Source organism: Macaca nemestrina, chromosome 17, assembly GCF_043159975.1.
Source record: "Macaca nemestrina isolate mMacNem1 chromosome 17, mMacNem.hap1, whole genome shotgun sequence".
Lineage (NCBI taxonomy): Eukaryota > Metazoa > Chordata > Mammalia > Primates > Cercopithecidae > Macaca > Macaca nemestrina.
The window spans coordinates 82,285,645-82,308,598 of record NC_092141.1 but is presented as its reverse complement, the minus strand read 5'-3'; the positions used below and the strand labels follow the sequence as shown (position 1 = coordinate 82,308,598).

At 52.9% G+C, this 22,954-nt stretch overlaps 1 protein-coding gene across 3 annotated transcripts in view; it reads left to right on the top strand.

Annotated features, from left to right (window-relative positions):
- LOC105469102 (sidekick cell adhesion molecule 2) overlaps window positions 1-22,954 on the top strand; it is a 309,641-nt gene that overhangs the window by 261,119 nt on the left and 25,568 nt on the right. For 2 of the 3 annotated variants that reach the window (XM_071083534.1, XM_011719696.3), the window contains 7 exons: window positions 513-583; window positions 2,408-2,543; window positions 5,492-5,548; window positions 6,865-6,966; window positions 7,122-7,237; window positions 16,536-16,722; window positions 19,718-19,855. In XM_071083534.1, coding sequence (XP_070939635.1) covers window positions 513-583; window positions 2,408-2,543; window positions 5,492-5,548; window positions 6,865-6,966; window positions 7,122-7,237; window positions 16,536-16,722; window positions 19,718-19,855 — 807 coding nt within the window. The remainder of the gene's footprint in view (window positions 1-512; window positions 584-2,407; window positions 2,544-5,491; window positions 5,549-6,864; window positions 6,967-7,121; window positions 7,238-16,535; window positions 16,723-19,717; window positions 19,856-22,954) is intronic. The other variant, XM_011719697.3, reaches the window with a different exon arrangement.

Genomic DNA, 22,954 nt, shown 5'->3' with positions numbered 1-22,954 from the left:
GCAGTCTCTCTGTCAGCCCACTGGCTACCTCCCGGGCACGGCACATTCTCTTCTGGGAGGAGGTGGCCTCCAAAGATGAGAGGGGCATGGGATCCACTGGGCCTTCAGCTCCCGGGGTAGGGTCTCAGGGAGGCTTGGACCAGAGACACCTTTGCCAAGGGCTCAGGCTCCCAGGCCCAGCCTGGCCTGTGGCGCATTCCTTCCTCGTGTCCCACAAGCGGCCAGTGAGCGGGACGGGAGTTCCCAGCAGCAGCAGAAGCGGCCTGTGGCTCCGAGGAGCAGAGTGGAGGGGGCTCTGGGACCCTTGGGTTTGGGCTGGGTCACTTCACAGCCCCTGCCTCCCTCCCCTTTACACCAGCCCTTTATTCTGCAGCAGTCGGGCCAGCAGGCATGGAGGGTGATGCAAGCTGGACCTGCCCCTAGTCCAGTATTAGCAGAATCTGGCCCCAGTGGGTTCCTGGGGGGCTTGAAGCTGTGGCCCCCAGAACCCACCTGTCTGCTTCTCTCCACAGCCCCCGATGAAGCGCCCACCATCCTCTCAGTGACGCCCCACACCACCACCTCCGTGCTAATCCGATGGCAGGTACGGCCCAGCAGGCAGGAAGCTCCGTGAAGACCCAGACGAGCTCTGCTCTGGGACTGGAAAGCCAGCAGTCCCCACCAGGGCTGCATGGAGCCCCCAGGTTCTCTGCCCCCAGAGCACCTGGGAAGCCATGAGAAATCCAGGCGTGTGCATGCGATAGAACAGTCTATATACCGCGTGCCCACACATACACACTCACACAACACACCTCATTACACTCTCCAGACAGTCACATCAGGCAGGTGCTGTCATCCCCTTCTGCAGACGACCACTGAGACTCAGGGAGGGGACCCGAATGGCCCCAGGTCACACAGCCCGTGAGTGGCAGGGCCAGGTGTATTAGCCTCAGGCCTGCTGAGTCCTCGGACTGGAAAGTGCTTGGTGCTGTCGGGGCCCCCAGAGTCCCCATGAAGCCCCACTGGTCAGTGAAGGGATTCCTCATAGAGACCTATGCCCGTCACTATCACTGTGCAAGTAGAGAGGAAATGCCCCCCTTCATCCATACCCCTTCCAGATGCCCACTCTTCACTGGCACTGCCTGCTCTGCCATGGCCTGGGGAAGACCAGGCCAACCTCAGAGACCAGGCTGCTCAGGGGTCCTGCCCTGCGGGGCCCTCCTGTGCCCTCTGAAGTCTGCCTTGGCTCAGCAGGTCACCCACATGAGAGGGACCCCTGGCAAAATCCCATCTCTACTAAAAGTTCAAAGCACTGAACTCCTGTCACCACTTCTCCAGATCAAAGGGGCAGGCACTCCCCTTCAGCCATCTGCCGCCCCACAAAGGGAAAGCCCTTGAAGACAAAGCCAGGAGGACCCCCCCGCCGCCCCACAGCCTGAGACACAGCCTCAAGGAGAGGACGCTCCCTTAGATGAACATTACTTAGTGCATCTGTGACCAGGACGAGGCTGGAGCAACATGGCGGAGGGGGCAGGGAGGTGCCCGTGGCAGCCGGGGAAGCCATTAAGGAGCTAACAAAGGCTGAGTTGTTTCAGCAGGTTTTTGGTTTTTGGGGATTTTTGTTTTGTTTTGAGACAGAGTCTTGCTCTGTTGCCCAGGCTGGAGTACAGTGGCCCGATCTCGCCTCACTGCAAGCTCCGCCTCCCAGCTTCACGCCATTCTTTTTCCTCAGCCTTCCAAGCAGGACTACAGGCATGTGCCACCACCCCCAGCTAATTTTTATATTTTTAGTAGAGATGGGGTTTCACCATGTTGGCCAGGCTGGTCAGCCCGTTCTTTATAAGCAGTATCATTAAGAAGTAGTTTCCACCTTCTCCCGAAGCCTGTTCTCCAGCTGAGCTGTAGACAGGAGAGGAAGCAAAGGAGAACTTGATGAAGGGGTGAGGGGTGCACTCACCCTTACTTATACTAAGAGTAGGAGAGGGCTCAGCTTGTAGGAAACACCAGGAAGTATTATCCAGGCAGGGACCAGCAGGTCTGGGAAGGCTGGTGATCGGGTGAAGGCAGCCCTTGAAGACAAAGGAACTGAAGAAGGAGCAGCTCTAGGAAAACAGCTGTGTGCTCCAGGCCCCAATGATGCTGTGTGATCTTGGGAAAGTTCCTTTACATCTCTGAGCCTTAGTTTCCTGCTTTGGTAAAAGGCGATTACGGATTCCTGCCCTTCCTTCCTTCCAGGGAATGCTGCAGGGATGAAATGGCCTCATCAGAAGTGCTTTGTAAATTTAAAATGCTCAATATTATCTTGATTTATTTTCCTGGTTAAAACACAGTCCCTGCTCTGTGGCTGCAGAAGGCATGATGAGAGAGCGTGGGGCGGGGTGGGTGGTGGTCCAGGTCCCCTCCTCATCCTCTATTCCCTTCCCTGCAGCCGCCAGCAGAGGACAAGATCAATGGCATCCTCCTGGGCTTCCGGATCCGATACCGGGAGCTGCTCTATGAAGGACTGAGGGGCTTCACGCTTCGAGGCATCAACAACCCAGGCGCCACATGGGCCGAGCTTACCTGTGAGTGACACTTGGGAGCCGGGGGAATGGGTGGGACGGGGTGGTCACCCTCACCTTCCCGCTCTGGAGCTCTCAGCTTCCTGGAACCACTCTAACCTGAAACCCTGCCTCCCTCCCCTGTCTGTGCCTCTCCTTCCTCCCATCCCATTCATTCATTTACTGAATATTGACTGAGCACCTTCTATGGGCCCTGAGACACTGTGGGGCACACCGATGACCCAGACAGGCAAGGTCCCCGCCCTCTTGGAGTTGCAGGCTGGAGGAGGAGCCAGGCGAGCTGGGAAGGAAACATTCTAAGAGGGCCTAAAGCCAGGGCCAGGCAAGCCTTCCCTGGCACCAGCACTGGTGCTAACACAGAAGGATGATGCCAAGTTAACCAGGACAAAGAGACAGGGACAACCTGGTGCATGAGAAGGAGCACCCTGCCCTTGAGGGACCAGAAGCCTCACCTGGTCACACCCCAAAAGCAGTAGTCCTGGCCCCCTCTTTTTCCTGGGGGAAGTCACTGCCCTGCCTGTCCTGGGGACCCAGCCTGCCCCCTGGAGTGAAGGAAAGAAAGCAGGGAGTTCAGGTGGAAATGTCAGGGAGGGCCGATGCCCAGATCACAGCAAGGGAAAGATGTGTTTGGACTTTTGTGTTAGGAGCCACTTTGGTGGCATGAGGATGATGGCTTAGCCATGGTGGGAGGATGGGGAGCCAGAGACAAGCACCTAGCTGAAGGCTGTTGCAGTCACATAGCAAGAGAGCACGAGGTTGGAACCGAGGCTCAGGCTCCAGGTGGACCGAGGCCAGTCTGGGAGATGATACATGATGGGTGCAGATGCTCCAGGACGCCAGGTTTTTTGGGGGTTTTTTTTTTTGGTGGGTTTTTTTTAGACGGTGTCTTGCTCTGTTGCCCAGGCTGGAGTGTAGTGGTGCAATCTCAGCTCACTGCAACCTCCACTTCCTGGGTTCGAGTGATTCTTGTGCCTCAGCCTCCCAAGTAGCTGGGACTACAGGCGTGCGCCACCATGCCCAGCTAATTTTTTATTTTTATTTTTATTTTTTTAGTAGAGATAGGGTTTCACCATGTTGGCCAGGCTGGTCTTGAACTCCTGACCTTAAGTGACCTGCCCGCTTTGGCCTCCCAAAGTGCTGGGATTATAGGTGCGAGCCACCGTGCCTGGCCTGTTTTTGGTTTTTCAAAGTAAATCAGTCACTCACATAATAATTATTTAGTATTCCACATTGGCAGACAGTTAGGTGCATTTATGACAGTTAAGAGCTTTAGACAAAATGCTGCAAAGTGGTGCAACCAATAAAATATTTTACAGCACAGCAGATAGCAACAATAATTAGAACACCTTGGTACATAATGAAAGAAAAAACTGAGGTTTTCCCAGTGGCTCAAAGCTGATGTTCATCTACACCTTTGGCTTGTTTGGGTCTGAAGTGCTTGTGTTCACCTAACATTTGGACTCAGACCACTAGAGATTTTTATAAAGAGCCTCCTTCCCTGAATATCTTCTATCCACCTACCTGGGACTCCATGACTGATGCATAGAAGAGAGCAGCAGGCAGGGGTACCCCAGAGGACTGGGTACTCAGGTGGGTGTGGGACACTCACCCCAACAGACTAGCAGGAGAAGGGGGCAGTTTAAGAGCCTCTTCTTTTTTTTTTTTTTTTTTTTTTTTTGAGACAGAGTTTCAGTCTTGTTGCCTAAGTTGGAGTGCAATGGCACAATCTCAGCTCACTGTAACCTCCACCTCCCAGGTTCAAGCGATTCTCCTGGCTTAGGCCTCCTGAGTAGCTAGGATTAAAGGCACACACTATCACACCTAGATGATTTTTTGTAGTTTTAGTAGAAACAGGGTTTCACCATGTTAGCCAGGCTGGTCTTGAACTCCTGACTTCAGGTGATCCACCTGCCTTGACCTTCCGAAGTGCTGGGATTACAGGCGTGAGTCACTGTGCCCGGCTTTTTTTTTCTTTCTTTCTTTTTTTTTTTTTTTTTTTTGAGACAAGAGTATTGCTCTGTCGCCTAGGCTAGAGTACAGTGGCATGATCTCGACTCACTGCAACCTCTGCCTCCCAGGTTCAAGCGATTCTCCTGCCCCAGCCTCCCAAGTAGCTGGAACTACAGGCATGCACCACTATGCCTGGCTAATTTTTATATTTTTATTAGAGACCAGGTTTCACCATGTTGGCCAGGCCGGTCTCGAACTCCTGACCTCAGGTGATCCACCCACCGTGGCTTCCCAAAGTGCTGAGATTACAGGCATGAGCCACTGTGCCCAGCTCAGCCTCTTCATTTTCACATTTCCTCCCTTGGTTCTCCCAAGCCTTTTGTGCCTGTCTTCTAGTGAGTTAGCAGACAACAAAATGATTGAGCATGTAGCAAAGAAATATTAATACAAAAACTGAAGTAGCTGATCTGACAGCATGCCTTTTTGGTGGACATTTTTTCTTTTCTCTTTTCTTTTTTTTTTTTTTTTTTTTGCCCACATGTGCTTGTGGTTGTGATTTTATATTGCCTGTGTATAATACAGTCATATTTCCTAGTAGTAAAATTGTTTGTGGTTCATATGAGGAAATTAACGACTCCAGTATTTCATGCTGTTTCCAGGAACTCTGCCCTGAAACAAGGAAGACAGTTGGGGGTGAGAGGGTCCCCCAGAGATGTCCCTAGAGATGCTGGGCTACAAGGGCTTACATCACCTTGGGCCGGGGCACACCAGGGTGGAGGGTGGAGGCAGACTGTCCAGGGAGCCTCCACCTTCCCCTGCCACCACTGCACTGTTATCCTGGCCTGTAACTCAGCACTGGAAATCTGGAAACATTCTTTCTGTCTGTTCACACCGTCAGCCCCGCCTGGCCGGGGTTTCTTTGTGGGTGGGGATGTGTGGGCACTAACCTCCTCTGTCTGCTGTCTCCCTCTGCGCCCCGCCCCGGCACCCCCACCCCATAGCCATGTACTCCATGCGGAACCTGAGCCGGCCCAGCCTCACCCAGTACGAGCTGGACAGTAAGTCTCCTTGCATGGCGGCTTCATTGCGGGCCCAGGCCTCCCACGGGGACTGGGAGTGGGGCCTCGAGAGACCTGATCACAGCTGAGGAAGTGTGCCCACCCCAGGGGGCTTAAGGAACGGGACTGCCCTGAACACAAGTGATAACCCTAAACACGTGGAAAAGTAGGCCGATGCCAGGGAAAGTCTCCTTCAAGCCTGCCCTCTGTCCGGTGTGGGCTGGAAAAGGGAAGTGTGTAACCCCATGCTCCGCTGGGTGGAGGGACAGTGACAGCGGGGCCGCAGCAGGAGCTGTTGGACGCTGCTGGGTAGGTGGGCAGGTGTCCACGTGGCTGCTGCCCCATCTAGTCGCATTGAAGGCACTTCTCGGCCCAACTGGGTCTTACAGTCTGGCCCCGCACCCGGAGGGAGGTGACAGCAGTTTTAGTCACCTGCGTCCGTCATCCTCCCATGCACTAGGCATGTTCCTTCTGCTTGCACGCCCCAGCCCTTGATCTTTCTCTAAAGCCCCAGCCATGGTTCTTCCTGAGACCCAGGTTCTCAGGCAAGAGGGTTTCATGCTCAGGAGAAAATAGCACTAATTTAAGGCTAAATTCCCTTCCTCCTTCCTCCGTCAACCAGTGGCCAACACAGGCTGCATAAACAGCTAGGCAAGGGTGACACCCCTCTCACAGTCTACTGAAGGGTAGACTCCACTCAGGCGAAGGGAGCAGGGGCAGGGAACCCAGAGAGAAGAGTGGAGAGGGTGGGAGAAACTTTCAGCCACAGGAGACAGTGACTGCATCCGTTTCTTGCAGCTGCCAGGCGTTCTCAGCCAAGCACCTCAAACTTGGCAGAAACATCAGGTTTCTTACTCCAGAATTCGCATCCAATGTGCCCCTCCCCCCTGGAGCTAAGCCCTGCTGTGCAAAGAGTTGGTGGATGGGGACTCTGGGCATCTGTCACGGTGGGGAAAGAGGACACGCTGGGGGTAGCGGGAGAAGCTATGGCCAGGCATGCCCAGGACAGTTTTGGTTTACACTGGTTGTCCCAGTGTAAATATTCATAGTGCTTTTCAGTCTCAAAAGTGTCCAGTTGAAAAATAAAATGTACGGTCACCCTAGGCCAGGAGGCCAACCAGCATGGCCCAGATTGGCACGGAGCATCCCCTGGGGGCCCCGCCTCTCACCTCCTTCTTCCTGCACCTTCACAGAGGGGACTAGAATGGCGGGGGTGCCTCATTCCTCCCCCGGCAGCCTCCACCCTCCCTGGGGGGCACCTTCCCTGCAGGGACAGTGACCTCAGTGTGCTTCCCCTCCCCCACTCTCCCCCATAGACCTGAACAAGCACAGGCGGTACGAGATACGGATGAGCGTGTACAACGCTGTGGGCGAGGGGCCCTCCAGCACCCCGCAGGAGGTCTTTGTCGGGGAGGCAGGTGAGCAGCGAACACCCTGTCTGGCCCCAGCATGCCTTTCCCAGCCCCACCCAGTTCAGCTGGAAGAGGCGGAATCTGGGCTCCCCATCCCGCCCAGCCCTCCTACCCTCCCAGGTTTACTCGCATGCTCACTGCCTACCCTGCACGCCCTCCAGTGCCCACAGCAGCACCTCGTAACGTGGTCGTCCACGGCGCCACGGCCACACAGCTGGACGTGACTTGGGAGCCACCTCCGCTGGACAGCCATAATGGAGACATCCAGGGGTACAAGGTAGGGTGCCCTCGGGCAGAGCAAAGAGGTGCATGGACGAGGGGCCAGGTCGGGGGCTGGGGAGTAAGTCATATGTGGGAGGCATGCAGGTCCCCAGGCCCTCCATTCATCCAGCCAGCTCCTGCCGCCTTGGCTATTTGGACCCAATTCGCAGAAATATTGTACACCTGAAGCTGAACCACATCCATCCCCTCCAGCGTCCTGACGGCAGGCTGAGCTTAGGTGCAAAAACTCTAGCCATCTCTCGGCTCATACCATTTCTGAGCAGCACACACATCCCTCCCCACCAACCCCCAGCCCCATACATAACTTAAGACCCCTCCAAGGGGCTTTTGGCCCCGTAATTACAATATTGATATTAATCAGATAGCCAGTTAGCAAAGAAAGCATCACTGCCTAGTATTTGGAAATCACTGTTTAAAAATTTCTAGGCCGGGCACGGTGGCTCACACCTTTAATCCCAGCACTTTGGGAGGCCGAAGCGGCCAGATCACCTGAGGTCAGGAGTTCGAGACCAGCCTGGCCAACATGGTGAAACCCCGTCTCTACTAAAGATACAAAAATTAGCCGGGCAAGGTGGCGGGTGCCTGTAATCCCAGCTATTTGGGAGGTTGAGGCAGGAGAATCGCTTGAACCCGGGAGGCAGAGGTTGCAGTGAGCCAAGACCATGCCACTGCACACCAGCCTGGGCAACAAGAGTGAGACTCCGTCTCCAGAAATTAGAAGGAATGTGTCTGCCTGGTTAGAACAGCTAGAACACATAACCCTTAGCTGTGACTGCCTCCTGCACCAGTGTCCAGTCGACTCTCATTCTTGGCAGCTGGTTGTTACTCCAGAGAAGAGCCCCAGTGCCATGGCCTAAGTGGGGAGTAGGAGAGACGCAAGGCACCTCATCCCACAGGTGGGAGGAGTGTCAGCAAAGGGAAAGAGCTTACCCAGGTCACACAGCTCATTAATACAGGTAGCCCCGATTTAGGACAAAATCCAGCATAGGAGTCTCATTGCATCTGGGGTGAAGGAGGAGGAAGAAAGGAGGAAAGGCATGTTGCCAAGGAAGCCCTAAAGAAGAATGACACCCCTCATGGCATTGCCCAGGAGCACCAGCTGGGAAAACTAAACATTGCCCCCCTAGCATATGCCTCCCACGGGAAAAGAAAGGGGCCAAGGCAGCACCAACAGCAGTTTGGCAGCCACCAGACTGTTGAGGCTTGGAAGTTAATATACAGATGCAGGAAAATGTGTGGGTGCACAACACCATAGATAATACAGCAGAGGTCTACGCGCTCCAGAAAACATAACCCGTACCTGAGCGGAAACTGTGGAAAGGAATGGAGAAAATGCTACCTCCTGGACATGTGATAACCAACGTACTGACATCAACATTCGCGAACATCAGTGATGCATTAACTTCATCAACCAACAAGCACAGCAAAGCTGATACTGCACTCCAGTCAGACTGCACACAACTGGTGCGTGGCAGGCACATTCATGCACGTTCTGAGAGCTCCAGTCTTTCAGTTGGTCAATGACATGTGTTTATTGAGCAGTTACTGTGTGCCCAGCATTGTTCTCAGAGCTGGGAATAACGCAGTGAGCAGGGACAATGTGAGCTTAGACATTAGAGAGAGAAGACCAACAATGGACAAAGGAAATAATACCGCCAGGTGGTGGTAAATGAAGCAGGTTAGGGGAGAGCCAGATCCATGGGGAGGTTTGAATTTTTTTTCTCTTTTTTTTTGGACGGAGTCTTGCTCTGTCCCCAGGCTGGAGTGCAGTGGCGCAATCTCAGCTCACTGCAACCTCCACCTACCAGGTTCAAGTGATTCTCCTGCCTCAGTCTCCCAAGTATCTGGGATTACAGGCGCCTGCCACCATGCCCAGCTAATTTTTGTATTTTTAGTAGAGATGGGGTTTCACCATGTTGACCAGGATGGTCTCGATCTCTTGACTTCGTGATCCGCCCACCTCAGCCTCCCAAAGTGCCGGGATTACAGGAGTGAGCCACCGCACCCGGCCTGAAATTTTGTTTTGTTTTATTTTATTTTACTTTATTTTATTTATTTCTTTTTTTTTTTTTTTTTTTTCCTGAGATGGAGTCTTGCTCTGTCGCCCAGGTTGAAGTGCAGTGGTACAATCTTGGCTCGCTGCAACCTCTGCCTCCCAGGTTCAAGCGACTCTCCCACCTCAGCTTCCTGAGTAACTGGGATTACAGGCGCCCGCCACCACGCCCAGCTAATTTTTGTATTTTTAGTAGAGACAGGGTTTCGCCATGTTGGCCAGGCTGGTCTCAAACTCCTGACCTCAGGTGATCTGCCCTTGGCCTCCCAAATTGCTGGGATTACAGGCATGAGCCACTGTGCCCAGCCAGGGTTTGAAATTTTAAATGGGTTGTTAAGGACTGGGCTCAGTGGCTCACAACTGTAATCCTGGCATTTTGGAAGGCTGAGGTGGGTGGATTGCTTGACTCTAGGAGTCCAAGACCAGCCTGGGCAACATGGTAAAAGCCTGTCTCTATGAAAAGAAAACAGACTACAACAACAGAATTAGCCGGGTGTGGTGGCGCATGCCTGTAGTCCCAGCCACCGGGGAGGGAGGAGGGAGGAGTGCCTGAGCCCAGCCGAGTGAGGGTGCAGTGAGCCATCATTGCACCACTGCACTCCAGCCTAGATTAAGACTCTGTCTAAAAAAACAGAAGGGTTGTTAGGAAAGGACTTAATGAGAAGGTGATATTTGAGCAAAAACCTGAAGGAGAACAGGGCCCAAATCACATAGATCCAGAAAGAGAGGAAAGAAGAGCAAAGGTCTCAGGGTAGTCAGGCACTTGGGGTGTACAGAGAGCCTGGTGTGTCCCCAGAGTGAGTTCCAGGGAGCACGATGGGACACGAGAAAGCCGGGGCTGGAGCACCTGGGGCCCTTCGGGGCTTTGGCTTTCACTCTGAGTGAAGTCCTCTGAGTGGAGGACTGGGACCTGTAGAGGGTCCCGCTGGCTGCTGCGGTGAGCGTAGTCTGAAATGGGGAAAGCCCAGAAGCCGTGGGGAGGCATCTGAACCATCCAGGTGGGCCATGAAGGGGGCTCAGATCAGGTGAGAGCCGGGTGAGAAGTGGCAGCACTCGGTTAGTCCTAACATCAGAGCTGGTAGAATTTGCTAACAAATCAGGCTGGGCGTGGTGGCTCACACCCCGCCTGGCCAACATGACCAAACCCCATCTCTACTAAAAATGCAAAAATTACCTGGGTATGGTAGCACATGCCTGTAATTCCAGCTACTGAGGAGGCTGAGGCAAGAGAATCACTTGAACCCAGAAGGTAGAGGTTGCAGTGCACCAAGATCACGCCACTGTATTCCAGCCTGGGCAACACAGCAAGACTCCGTCTCCAAAACAAACAAACAAAAAAAAATTTACTGACAAATTGAACATGGAGTGGGATAAAAGGGAGGCAACAAGGACAGCCCCAGGGTCTGTAGGATGATGGAGCAGGAAAAGACAAAGCTGGTGAAGGAGGAGGCTGGGGAGATCTGGAGTCTGGTTCCAGATGTGTTTGGTTTGAGACGTCTGTTGGACATTCAAGGGAAGACAGAACAGAGTCAGAGATGTATGTCTGGAGTTCAAGAGAGAAGGATCAAACCAGAGATGTGAATTATGGAGTCCTCAGCATGTAGATGGTACTGAAAGCCAGAGATTAGACAAGGAAAGATAGAGAACGAGAGAAGTCTACAGATTGAGCCCTGAAACCAAAAATGGAATGATGTCTCAGAGCTCACGGGAAGAACATGCTTCCAGAAGGAGGGAGAACCTCTGGAATGGGAGAAAATATTTGCAAACCATACATATGACCAGGGGTTAATAGCCAAAATATGGAAGGAACTCATCCACCTAAAGGGAAAGAAAATGGGGCAAAGGACCCGAATGAACATTTCTCAAAAGAAGATACATAGGCTGGGCACGGTGGCTCACACCTGTAATCCCAGCACTTTGAGAGCTCAAGGTGGGCAGATGACCTGAGACCAGTAGTTGGAGACCAGCCTGGCCAACATAGTGAAACCCCGTCTCTACTAAAAATACAAAAACTTGCCGGCCGTGGCGGCAGGCACCTGGCTGAGGCAAGAGAATCGCTTGAACCCAGGAAGTGGAGGTTGCAGTGAGCCAATTTCATGCCACTGCACTCTAGCCTGGGTGACGGAGCAAGACTCTATTTCAAAAAAAAAAAAAAAGAAGAAGAAGATATATAAATGGTCAACAGGTATCTGGGAAGGTGTTGAACATCGCTCAGCCTCAGGGAAATGCAAACCAAAACCACAGTGAGATATCCCATCACACCTGCAAGGATGGCTGTTATCAAAAAGTCTAGCTATAAGTGGTGGTGAGGGTATGGGGAAAAGGGAACCTTTGCACAACTGTTGGTGGGAGTGTAAATCAGTACAGTCATTATGGATAATGGTATGGAGGTTCTGCAGAAAATTAAAAATAGAACTCCAATGATCCAGCAATCCCACTACTGGGTATTTATCCAAAGGAATTGAAATGAGGCTCTTGAAGAGCTATCTGCAGGCCCATGTTAATTTCAGCATCACTCACAGTAGCCAAGATGTGGAAATAGCCTAAATGTCTGTGAATGGGTGAATGAATGAAGAAAATGTGGTTTATACACAGTGGAATACCATCCAGTCTTGAAGGAAATCCTGCTGTTTGCAACAACACGGATGAACCTGCAGGATATTACACCAAATGAAATGAACCAAGCACAGAAAGACAAATACTGCATGACCTCGCGTATATGCAGAATCTAAAACAATCAAACTCATAGAAACAGAGAGTAGAGCGGTGGTTACCAGGGGCTGAGGGAGTGAGGGATATAGGGAGACGGTCACAGGATACAGCGTTTCAGTGAGGCAGGATAAATATGATCTAGATCTAATGTATAACATGGTGATGATACTTAATGATACTGTATTGTACACTTGAAATTTGCTCAGAAGGTTCTTACCACAAGAAGATGATGAACATGTTAATTAGCTTGATTGTGGTAATCATTTCATAATGCATATGTATATCAAAACACCATGTTGTATACCTTAAATGCATAAAGTTTTAGGGTTTTTTTTTGTTTTTTGTTTTGTTTGTTTGTTTTTGACACAGTCTCACTCTGTCACCCAGGCTGGAGTGCAGTGGCGCAATCTCCACTCACTGCAACCTCCACTTCCTAGGCTGAAGGGATTCTCCTTCCTCAGCCTCCCAAATAGCTGGGATTACAGGCACCCACCACCACACCTGGCTATATACAGATTTTGTCAATTATACCTCAATAAAGCTGAAAAAAGAAAAGAAAGGGCAGGGAATTGGGCACAGTGAATGGCAAGTTCGTGATTATAATGGTGCACTCCCATGCCTGCCCCTGTCCACATAAGGCATTTATTCCTCCGGCAGATACTGATTGAGCACCATGGATGTGCCAGCCATGATTCTAGGTGTTTGGGTCCCAAGGGAGCCACATGGACCGAGATGCCCGCCCTCTGGAGCCTGCATTCTGGCAGACTCATCAGTGTGCACTGCAGCTCAGCAGTGTGCCCCGTGGGGACCAGGATCTGGGCTCAGTCCCTTTATGTCCTTTGCACAAGTGTCAGTCCCTCTCACTATGAATCATCAGCTAACAAACCTCTGCAGAATGCAGCACTCACAAACAAGACGCACCTGCCGGAGTGCCTGGTTTGTGAAGACAGCTGTCCCTGAGTTCTAGGCCCTGACCCACTCCTCACCCAAGAGCATGACCACAGCCATTGGCCCTTCCTCTCCTCCACCTCCCCAGTGGATAGCTCCCACGGGCAGGGCAGAAAAGCATTCTGAGATATGTTTCCTCTTTTCATGGCTTTTCCTGACCTCACCTTTTTTTTTTTTTTTTTTTTTTTTTTTTGACTGACTCTCACTCTGTTGCCCAGGCTGGAGTGCAGTGGCACTATCTCAGCTCACTGCAGCCTCCACCTCCCTGGTTCAAGCGATTCTTCTGCCTCGGCCTCCTGAGTAGCTGGGATTACCGGCACCTGCCACCATGCCCAGCTAATTTTTGTATTTTTAGTAGAGATGGAGTTTTGCCACGTTGGCCAGGCGGGTCTCAAACTCCTGACCTCAGGTGATCCACCTGCCACGGCCTTCCAAAGTGCTGGGATTACAGGTGTGAGCCACCGTGCCTGGCATGACCTCACATTTTCTTCCAGTTGTCACCCATTTATATGGCCCCTTTACAGCAGAATTCCTCAAAAGAATCTTCCGTATTCACTACCTCCAATTCCTCTGCTTTCATTCTCCCTTGAACCTGCTCCAAGTAGGTTCCCATCCCCGCCACCCCACCGAAGCTCTTCCTGCCAAAGTTGCCCATAATTCCTGTGGTGCTCATATTAAGTCAAACAGCAGGCTTATCCCGCCTGACTCAGCAGTTGTGTTTGACACGTGGATCTCTCCTTCCTCTTAAAATACTTGCTTTCCTCGGCTTCCCTCGCTAGCTGTTCCTCCCCACCAACCACTGAATGCTCTGAATGCTGGAGGCCCCCAGGAATCAATCCACGACCCTCTTCTCTACCTAAGAGAATCCGTTCATTCTCCTAGTGTGCACTCACGGCAGATCATCTGTGTGCTGATAATGGCAGACTTTTAGCATCAGCCATGACCTTTCCAAATCCGACAGGAACTTTGTTAACCGTTGTACCCCCATTACTATGAATGCACGAGTGAATGAATGATTTCATAAATGACTGCCTCAGCTTTCATTCATCTACCCATACGAGAAGAATCTGCTTTTTATTTATTTTTATTATTTTATTTTATTTTATTTTAGAGATGGAGTCTTGCTCTGTTGCCTGGGCTGGAGTGCAGTGGTGTGATCTCAGCTCACTGCAACCTTCACCTCCCAGGTTCAAGCGATCCTCCTGCCTCAGCCTGCCAAGTCACTGGGACTGCAGGTGCACGCCAATACTCCTGGCTAATTTTTGTATTTTTAGTAGAGACAGGAGTCTTGCAATGTTGCCCAGCCTGGCCTTGAACTCATGGGCTCAGGCGACTCCCCTGCCTCAGCTTCCCAAGTATTAGGATTACAGGTGTGAGCCACTGCAACCTGCCCTCTCCTCCTTTCTAAAAAAGAAATTTCTACAAAAGAAATCCCCATCTCTACAAAAGAAAGAGCTGGGTGTGGTAGCACCTGTATGTAGTCAGAGCTACCTGGGGGGCTGAGGCGAGAGGATGGCTTGAACCTGGAGGTCAAGGTTACAATGAGCCAAGATCATGCCACTGCACCCCAGTCTGGGTGACAAAGTGAGACCCTGTCTCGAAATAAAATAAAATAATATAGGAGAGAGGGCTGGGCATAGTGGCTCACACCTGTAATCTCAGCACTTTGGGAAGCCAAGGTGGTTGGATTGCCTGAGCCCAGGAGTTCAAGACCAGCCTGGGAAACAAGGCAAGACCCCGTCTCTACAAAAGATTGAAAACTTAGCTGGGTGTGGTGGTGCTCACCTGTAGTCCTAGCTACTCAGAAGGCTGAGGTGGGAGGATGGCTTGAGCCCAGGAGGTCAAGGCTGCAGTGAGCTGTGATCGTGCCACTGCACTCCAGCCTGGGCAACAGAGTGAGGCCTGCCTCAAATAAATAATAAAGGGGGAGAGGTATTGGAGAAAAGCAAGGATTTCATGGTAACAAGATGTCCTAACTGCCACCCATAGATGCCAGTATGGACACTATTATTAGCTCTTTCTCACTTTATGGGCTTCTTCCACGGAAACGAGAAATTGAAAAGCCGGTGACATGCAGAAACCTCATTGGCCAGCAGAGGGTGCCAAATGACCTCCAATGCTGCATGTGGGCTGGGCCCGACTGGTCGCTCCCTGGATGGCTTGTCCTGGAACTAGCAGAAGTGTTAACCCGTGCTATATAGGAAGTGATTGAAAACAATGGCCAGGCTCGGTGGCTCACACCTGTAATCCCAGCACTTTGGGAGGCCAAGGTGGCGGATCATGAGGTCAGGAGATCGAGACCATCCTGGCTAATGTGGGGAAACCCCATCTCTACTAAAAATACAAAAAATTAGCCGGGCATGGTGGCGGGCGCCTGGGTCCCAGCAGAGGCTGAGGCAGGAGTATGTCATGAACCCGGGAGGCGGAGCTTGCAGTGGGCTGAGATCGCGCCACTGCACTCCAGCCTGGGCGACAGTGTGAGACCGTCTCAAAAAACAGAAGGAAAAAGAAAACACCATGGGGCATCTGTTGTGTTCCTGGCCTAAAACCTTCTACAGCCATGGGGTGCCTTAGGAAACTGGCCAAGTACCTGGGTGAAACCCTTAGAACCTGCACCCCTCACGTGGACCCCAGGAAGTACGTGTCCTTAACCTCACTGAACGTACGACAAAACTGCAGCTCCGGAAAGTCACCTGGGCAGGTCCCGCTGCTGTCAACGGTGCAGCTGGGATTCAGCCTCCGGCTGCCCGCCGTCTTGGCTGAGGCTTCCTCTGCAGCGGGCCTCGTTCCTGTTAACCAGCAGCTGCTGATGCAGTGGGCCCAGGGTGGCCCTGAGACTCTGCATCCCTCACCAGCTCCCAGGTGACATGAGGCCACCAGCACTTGCACCACGCTCTGTCCAGATAGACTCCACACTGCCTTATCCCCCCAGCTCAGCCTCCCGTAGGACGGATTTGCTTTATTCCTCCAGGAACTGTACTGAGTGCTGACGTGCCAGTGCTACGCGAAATCCTCCAGGCATGGCGGGAAACCACAGACACCTGGGGACCATGCCCTGGAGTTTACTGTCTGGCAGAGACCAGGGTCTTGGCTGTGGAAAGGAAGGTTCTGGAAAGGTTTCTAAAACTGTTCTTAAAGATTTTTTTTTTTTTTTTTTTTTTTGAGATGGAGTCTTGCTCTGTCACCCAGGCTGAAGTGCAATGGCATGATCTTGGCTCACTGCAACCTCCACCTCCCAGGTTCAGGCGATTCTCCTGCCTCAGCCTCCAGAGTAGCCAGGACTACAGGCACCTGCTACCATGCCTGGCAAATTTTTTTGTATTTTTAGTAAAAATGGGGATTCACCATGTTGGCCAGGCTGGTCTTGAACTGCTGACCTCAAGTGATCCACCTACCTCGGTCTCCTAAAGTGCTGGGATTACAGGCATGAGCCACCGCGCCCGGCCTCTGAAAGACTTCTCTGCTGTTTCCTAGGTGACTCACAGCAATAAAGGTGTCTCGTAGACTACAGGTCAGCAGGGACAGGAGGGACGCTCGTCGCCCCTGTCCCCCTCACTCCCACTTCCTTCTGTTTCCACAGATTTATTTCTGGGAAGCCCAGCGGGGGAACCTCACGGAGCGAGTGAAGACGCTTTTCCTGGCTGAGAACAGTGTGAAGCTCAAGAACTTGACGGGTTACACGGCCTACATGGTCAGCGTGGCCGCCTTCAACGCCGCTGGGGATGGGCCTCGGAGCACCCCCACCCAAGGCCAGACCCAGCAAGCAGGTGGGAGAGGGGGCCTTGACGGGGGGTAGGTTGGCCACAGGGGGTTGCAAGAGGACCCACCCGGCATCTGGGCTCTTGGCAGGCGTGGAGGCAGCTGCCTTATCCCCCCGAGGATCTGGGCATGGTACCCAGGTCCCCGGAGACGCCCTCCCGAGTGGGAGAGCCCAAGCTCAGGAAAGAGAGGCTGTCCCCATAAAGCCTTGAGAAACCCCCACATCTCATCCCTGTCCTCCCCATCCTTTGCCCCACCTTGCAGAGGGACAGTCAGCACCCCAGCCCCTCCCAGCCAGCTTACTTCTGCTCCCTGCCTTCTTCCCACCTGCCTTCCCTCTGTCTCTCTGGCTTTGTTCGTTCCACAAATACTGAGTGTCTTATGAGCCTGTGCCATGCTAGATGCTAGGGACACAATGGTGAGACCAACAAGGTCCCTGCCCTAGTGCGGGGCACAGATTATAAGCAAGTTGATGACGTAAATGCAGATGGGGGGTCAGCACAGGTGACCTAAGAGTGGGGCAGGAGTGGGTGGATGGCTTTGGATAGGTTCACCCACAAAGGCCTCCCTGAGAAGGTGAGATTTGAATGAGCAGAGGCCAGCAGGGGCCGGGCATGGTGGCTCACGCCTGTAATCCCAGCACTTTGGGAGGCCAAGGCGGGTGTATCACCTGAGGACGGGAATTTGAGACCAGCCTGGCCAACATGGTGAAACCCCATCTCTACTAAAAATACAAAAAATTATCTAGGCGTGGTGGCACGTGCCTGTAATCCCATCTACTCAAGAGGCTGAGGCAAGAGAATTGCTTGAACCTGAGAGGTGGAGGTTGCAGTGAGCTGAGATTGTGCCACTGCTGCACTCTAGCCTGGGTGACAGAGCAAAAAAAGAAAAAAAAAAAAAAAAGACAAGAGGCGTGCCATGGGATGCTCAGGAGGTGGCAGAGGGTGTTGGGGGTTCCAGGCAGAGGGAACAGCAGGTGCTAAGGACTGGAGGCTGGAGGGAACATAGAGAAAGCCAGGTGGCTTGCAGGAAAATGGGGTGAGAACTCGGGGTGGGGAATTGGGATTGGGATTAATTATAAGTACAATGGACCACACGTGGTGTCTCACACCTGTAATCCCAGCACTTTGGGAGGCCAAGCTGGGTGGATCATTTGAGGTCAGGAGTTCGAGACCAGCCTGGCCAACATGACGAAACTCTATCTGTACTAAAAAAATACAAAAATGAGCTGGGTGTGGTGGTGCACCTCTCTCCAATCCCAGCTACTCAGGAGGCTGAGACAGGAGGATCGTTTGAACCTGGAAGGTGGAGGTTGCAGTGAGCTGAGATTGCACCACGGCACTCCAGCCTGGGTGACAGGGCAAGAATCTGTCTAAAAAAATAAAAAAATTTAAAAGTACACTGGGAAGCCATGGGAAGGCTTGAATAGTTGAGCAACAGGGTCTGGTTTACATTTAGAGAAAAGTGCCCCGACTGCTGTGCAGAAGATGGCCTGGCAGAGGGGAGAGAGTTGAGGCAGGGAGGGGAGATCAGGAGGCTGAAGGGTGGCAGGTGCAGAGGAGAGGGTGCTGATGAGAATCCTGCTGCCTGTGTGCAGAGCAAGCCTGGTAGTCAGGCACTGTCACACTTAACCCTCCCAGAAGCCCCGTGGACAGGCAGGGCAGGCGGCACCCTCATTTCACGATGAGCCAGGGTCGCCCGGGAAGTTATGCTATTTGTCCAGGGTTGCCCAGCTGGTCACTGGGGGAGCAAAGGCTGGAACCGAGGATTTCTGAGAGGACCAAGCGTTCTGTCCTGGTGGTCTGGAATACTGGCCTTTTGCCCCGGCCTCCCTTGAGTATCTTGTTCACCCTGCTGCTTCCTATGCTGTCAGTGACATGTGGCTTTTAAAGAGCTACAGAGAGCACACCTGTGGCATCAGTTCTTCATTATGACCCTCTTTGGGGACAAGCCCTGGCTCCAGGGAACCCTTTCCCTCCACCTCCCCCAGGGTCTGATGGTGGCCAGGATGAGCATGAGCCACTGAATGTACGAGTCTGTCCGTCCGCCTCCTGTCCCAGCCACTCTCTTGTCAGTGTCGTCTGCCGGATGCGAACCCCAGGGAACCCGAGGCTTCCGTCACTGTGGCAGCAGGACAACATGTTCTGTCCCACGTCCCTGTAGCACAGAGCAGGCAGGAAGGGCCCCCTGAGCTCACCTCCCTCCTTCAAAGACACTCGCTGACTCTGCCTCCCGGGGCTGGAGCCGGAAGCGGGTCTGGATTAGCTCCGGCTTGGTGGGGAGGCAGCACTGGACAATAATAGCCTGGTCATCCTCCCCAGGCCAGCTGGGGATGCCGCAGATTGGGACGCTTCCTGCCCTTCCTCTGTCCTCCCCTTCAGGGAAGCCCCCGCCTCATGTTTTCAGGGTTGCCACAGGGTTCTCAGTCCAAGAAAACATTTCTCCCAGAGGGTCTGACTGTCCTTGGCGTGGCTCCCCCTGACTGTGTGGGGCCTCGGTGACAAGCCCTGGAGCCCCAGGAGGAGAGGAAAGCCATCTCCGTCTGCTGTGGTTCTGGCATCTTCTTTGTTTAGCACCCACCGAATGTTCTGAGGCCCAGACACCCCCTACCTTCTCCTCCATGGAAGCCAAAAGATGAACCCCACAAAGTCAGGAAATGGCCTTGTCCCATGATGACCCTGGGGGTGTGACAGCTTGTCCCACACTCATAGCCCAGGCTCAGAGCCACTTAGCAGGGAGAAGCCTGAATTCTGCAACTTGAGGGGAAAATCGAGTTCTCTTTCTTCCCGGTTCTTAGGACTCCGATACTGGAAAGTTGAGAGAGGAGAGGAAGGGGGCCTGGTGACCTCCAGTGACCCCTCCTGCCCGCCCTTTCTGATGAGCCCCATACTCTTGTTCCTCCCGGGCTCAGACCCAACACTCCCGCTAGCTCCTTGGAGCTGCACCCAGGGCTTTGAACTTCCACAGAAGAAGGAAACAAAAATGCTTTGCTGTCTCCCGCAGCCCCCAGTGCTCCCAGCTCCGTCAAGTTCAGTGAGCTGACCACAACCTCGGTGAACGTGTCCTGGGAAGCCCCGCAGTTCCCCAATGGCATCCTGGAGGGCTATCGGCTGGTGTACGAGCCCTGCAGCCCCGTGGATGGTAAGTGGATACCCCAGCATGGCTCCCCAGCCCCTCACTTTGCAAAAGCTCGCTCTGGTATCAGCACCCATCGCAGCCACTACACATGAGTGAGGTTCAGTGAGCATCTCCCCATACAGAAACTGAGTCCCAGACAAGGGAAAGGGTATTTCCAAGGTAAAACAACAGCAAGTTGAGGGCAGAGTTGGAGGAGAGATCCAGGTCTCCTAACTTCCAGGCAGAGAATCGTTAAATATATTCTTCCCCCTTTGGTCGATGGAAACAGGGAGGAAAGGAAGGGAAACCTGAGTGGACAGGGCTCTGTTGAGACCATAAAGAAAGGGGGCAGCCAGGGGCAGTGGCTCACGCCTGTAATGCCAGCACTTTGGGAGGCAGAGGCAGGTGGATCACCTGAGGTCAGGAGTTCCAAGACCAACCTGGCCAACATGGTGAAACCCTGTCTTTACTGAAACTACAAACTTAGCTGGGCTAATTTTGGTGGTGGTGGGTGCCTGTAGTCTCAGCTACTTAGGAGGCTGAGGCAGGAGAATCGCTTGAACTCGGGAGGCAGAGGTTGCAGTGAGCCGAGATCACGCCACTGCACTCCAGCCTGGGCGACAGAGCTAGATTCCATCTCAAAAAAAAAAGAGAGAGAAAGAAAAAAGAAAAGAAAAAAAAAGAAAAAGAAAAGAAGAGGGGAGCCCCTGAGGGTCCTACTTTGCCCTTTCCCAAACCTTACGGTTCTCAGCTTTACTGTGTGTTAGTCCTTCTTTAGCTTTTGTGGGAGTCAGGAACCCCTTTGAGAATCTAATGAGAATCTGACCAAAGCTTCAGAGCCTCTCCCCAGGAAGATGCACAAGACCAGGGAGGTCCCTGCACCCCCCACTGCCATCTGTGGACCCCAGATCAAGAGCCCTGCTCTGCAAATGACCTTGCTCTTGTCCTTAACCCTGTTCCTCTGAATGGTCTTCCAACCCCTTCCTCCGGGCCCCAGCTGGGACCGTGCCCCATTTCTGGGCTCCTAGGCTGGTCTGCGCAGCCCCTGACAGTGGGCATCTGGCACCTGCCAGCTTTCTATCCCTGGTAACATGCCTAGAAATCCCTGCCATTTTGTTACCAACGAACAGCCTATGAGGACGGGATTTAGGTAGGAAGGAAACTGCACTCCTCACTGCCTGGGACTAGTCCCAGCCAGGTGCTGGGGGTGTGGCTGACCCCTGGAGCCACACCTCTCACTCTCACCCCCTCCAATCACTGAGCCTGGCAAGAACAAGGGGCGGAGCCCTGGGACCAGCAGTTCTGGGTCAGCCAAGGGAACAATGGCCCTCAGTCTTCCCTGCCCCACCTGGGTGCCAGCAGCTCATTCTGCAAAGGGGAGCTGTGTGTTAGAACACCAGGGGGCAGCCGGGCCCAGCAGGAGATCCAGTCGGGTGCCAGAGTGGGGCAGAGGACAGCAGTCCCCGAGACAAGGTACAGGGGGCCAGCACAAGCCCTCTTCACAGGGGCCTCAACCTGGCCTGTCCAGGACCCTCTCAACTTGACCAATGTGAGCTCTTTGCCTTCCAGGTCCACAGTCTGGTGGGATCTGGACAGTGTGGCTCAACTCCACGGCCCTACACATTCCCATCTTCCCAGAATAGCCCAGTTAATAAGTGCAGCAAGATGAGGTCCCACCTGGCCAGCCCAGTGTCCACACCCCAGTTCATCCTGGGTTCAGGTCAGCAGCAAACCAGCCTCACAAGAGCCCAGCAGCCCCCACTGTCCTGTAGGGAAAACCAAGGCCCAGGCAGATGAGGGCTTTGTGCAGAATTGTCAAGGAACAAGTAGCCAGAGTCCCTGTTCCTGGTCCCGGGGTCATTTCATTCTTTCAGGAAGCCCCTCTGAGCCTACTTTGTTCCATCATTCAATAATCCACTTAGTGGCCAGGCGCGGTGGCTCATACCTGTAATCCCAGCACTTCGGGAGGCCAAAGGGGGTGGATCATCTGAGGTCAGGAGTTCGAGACCAACCTGACCAATATGGCAAAATCCTGTCTCTATTAAAAGTACAAAATTAGCTGGGCATGGTGGTGGATGCCTACTCAGGAGGCTGAGGCAGGAGAATCGCTTGAACCCAGGAGGCGGAGGTTGCAGTGAGCTGAGATCACACCATTGCACTCCAGCCTGGACAACAAGAGTGAAAATCCACCTCAAAATAATAATATTAATAATCCACTTAGTCAATAAATAGGTCAGGCACCTACATGCTCTGTTATTTTACTTAAAGCTCATAACATCCCTGCTAAGATGCTGTGGACACCCTCACTCGGCAGAACAAACTGAAGCCAGGTTAAAGGACATGCCAGGGCCAGCGCCATCACTGGGTCTGAGCCCAGCCTCCTGGTTGCAAGGCCTGTCTCACTGATGACTGGTGTGCCTGAGGGACATGGGAAATGACGCGAGTCCCGGCTCCCAGGGAGGCCGGCAGTCAGGAGTGTTTGGATTCATGAAGCACAGAGCAGACCCCCACCTCCTGAAAGCTGGCCCAAGCCTCCCCTCTAGTTGCTGTGATTTGGGGTGCTGAGGCATCCTTACTTTTGCCCTGAAAAGCTTGGTGGACTGGGCACAGTGGTTCACGCCTATAATCCCAGCACTTTGAGAGGCCAAGATGGGAGGATCACTTGAGGCCAAGAGTTCGGGACCAGCCTGGGCAACATAATGAGACCCTGTCTCTACAAAAATTTAAAAATTAGCCGGGCATGATGGTACACACCTATAGTCTCAGCTACTTGGAAGGCTGAAAGTGGCAGAATGGCTTGAACCCAGGAGGTCAAGGCTATAGTGAATCATGATTGTGCCTGAGCAACAGAGCAAGACCTTGTCTTTAAAAAAAAAAAAAAAAAATCGTGGCAGATATAGGTGATGGAGGGCCATATGAGCTCCTGGCTGAACCCCAGAGGTGGAGCTGGAGCGGGGCTCAGGTGGAGGACCTGGTCAAAAGTGTGTCCCCCCAACTCTGGGCTTTTGGTTTTTTTTTTTTTTTTTTTTTTTTTTGAGACGGAGTCTCGCTCTGTCGCCCAGGCTGGAGTGCAGTGGCCGGGTCTCAGCTCACTGCAAGCTCCGCCTCCCGGGTTCACGCCAT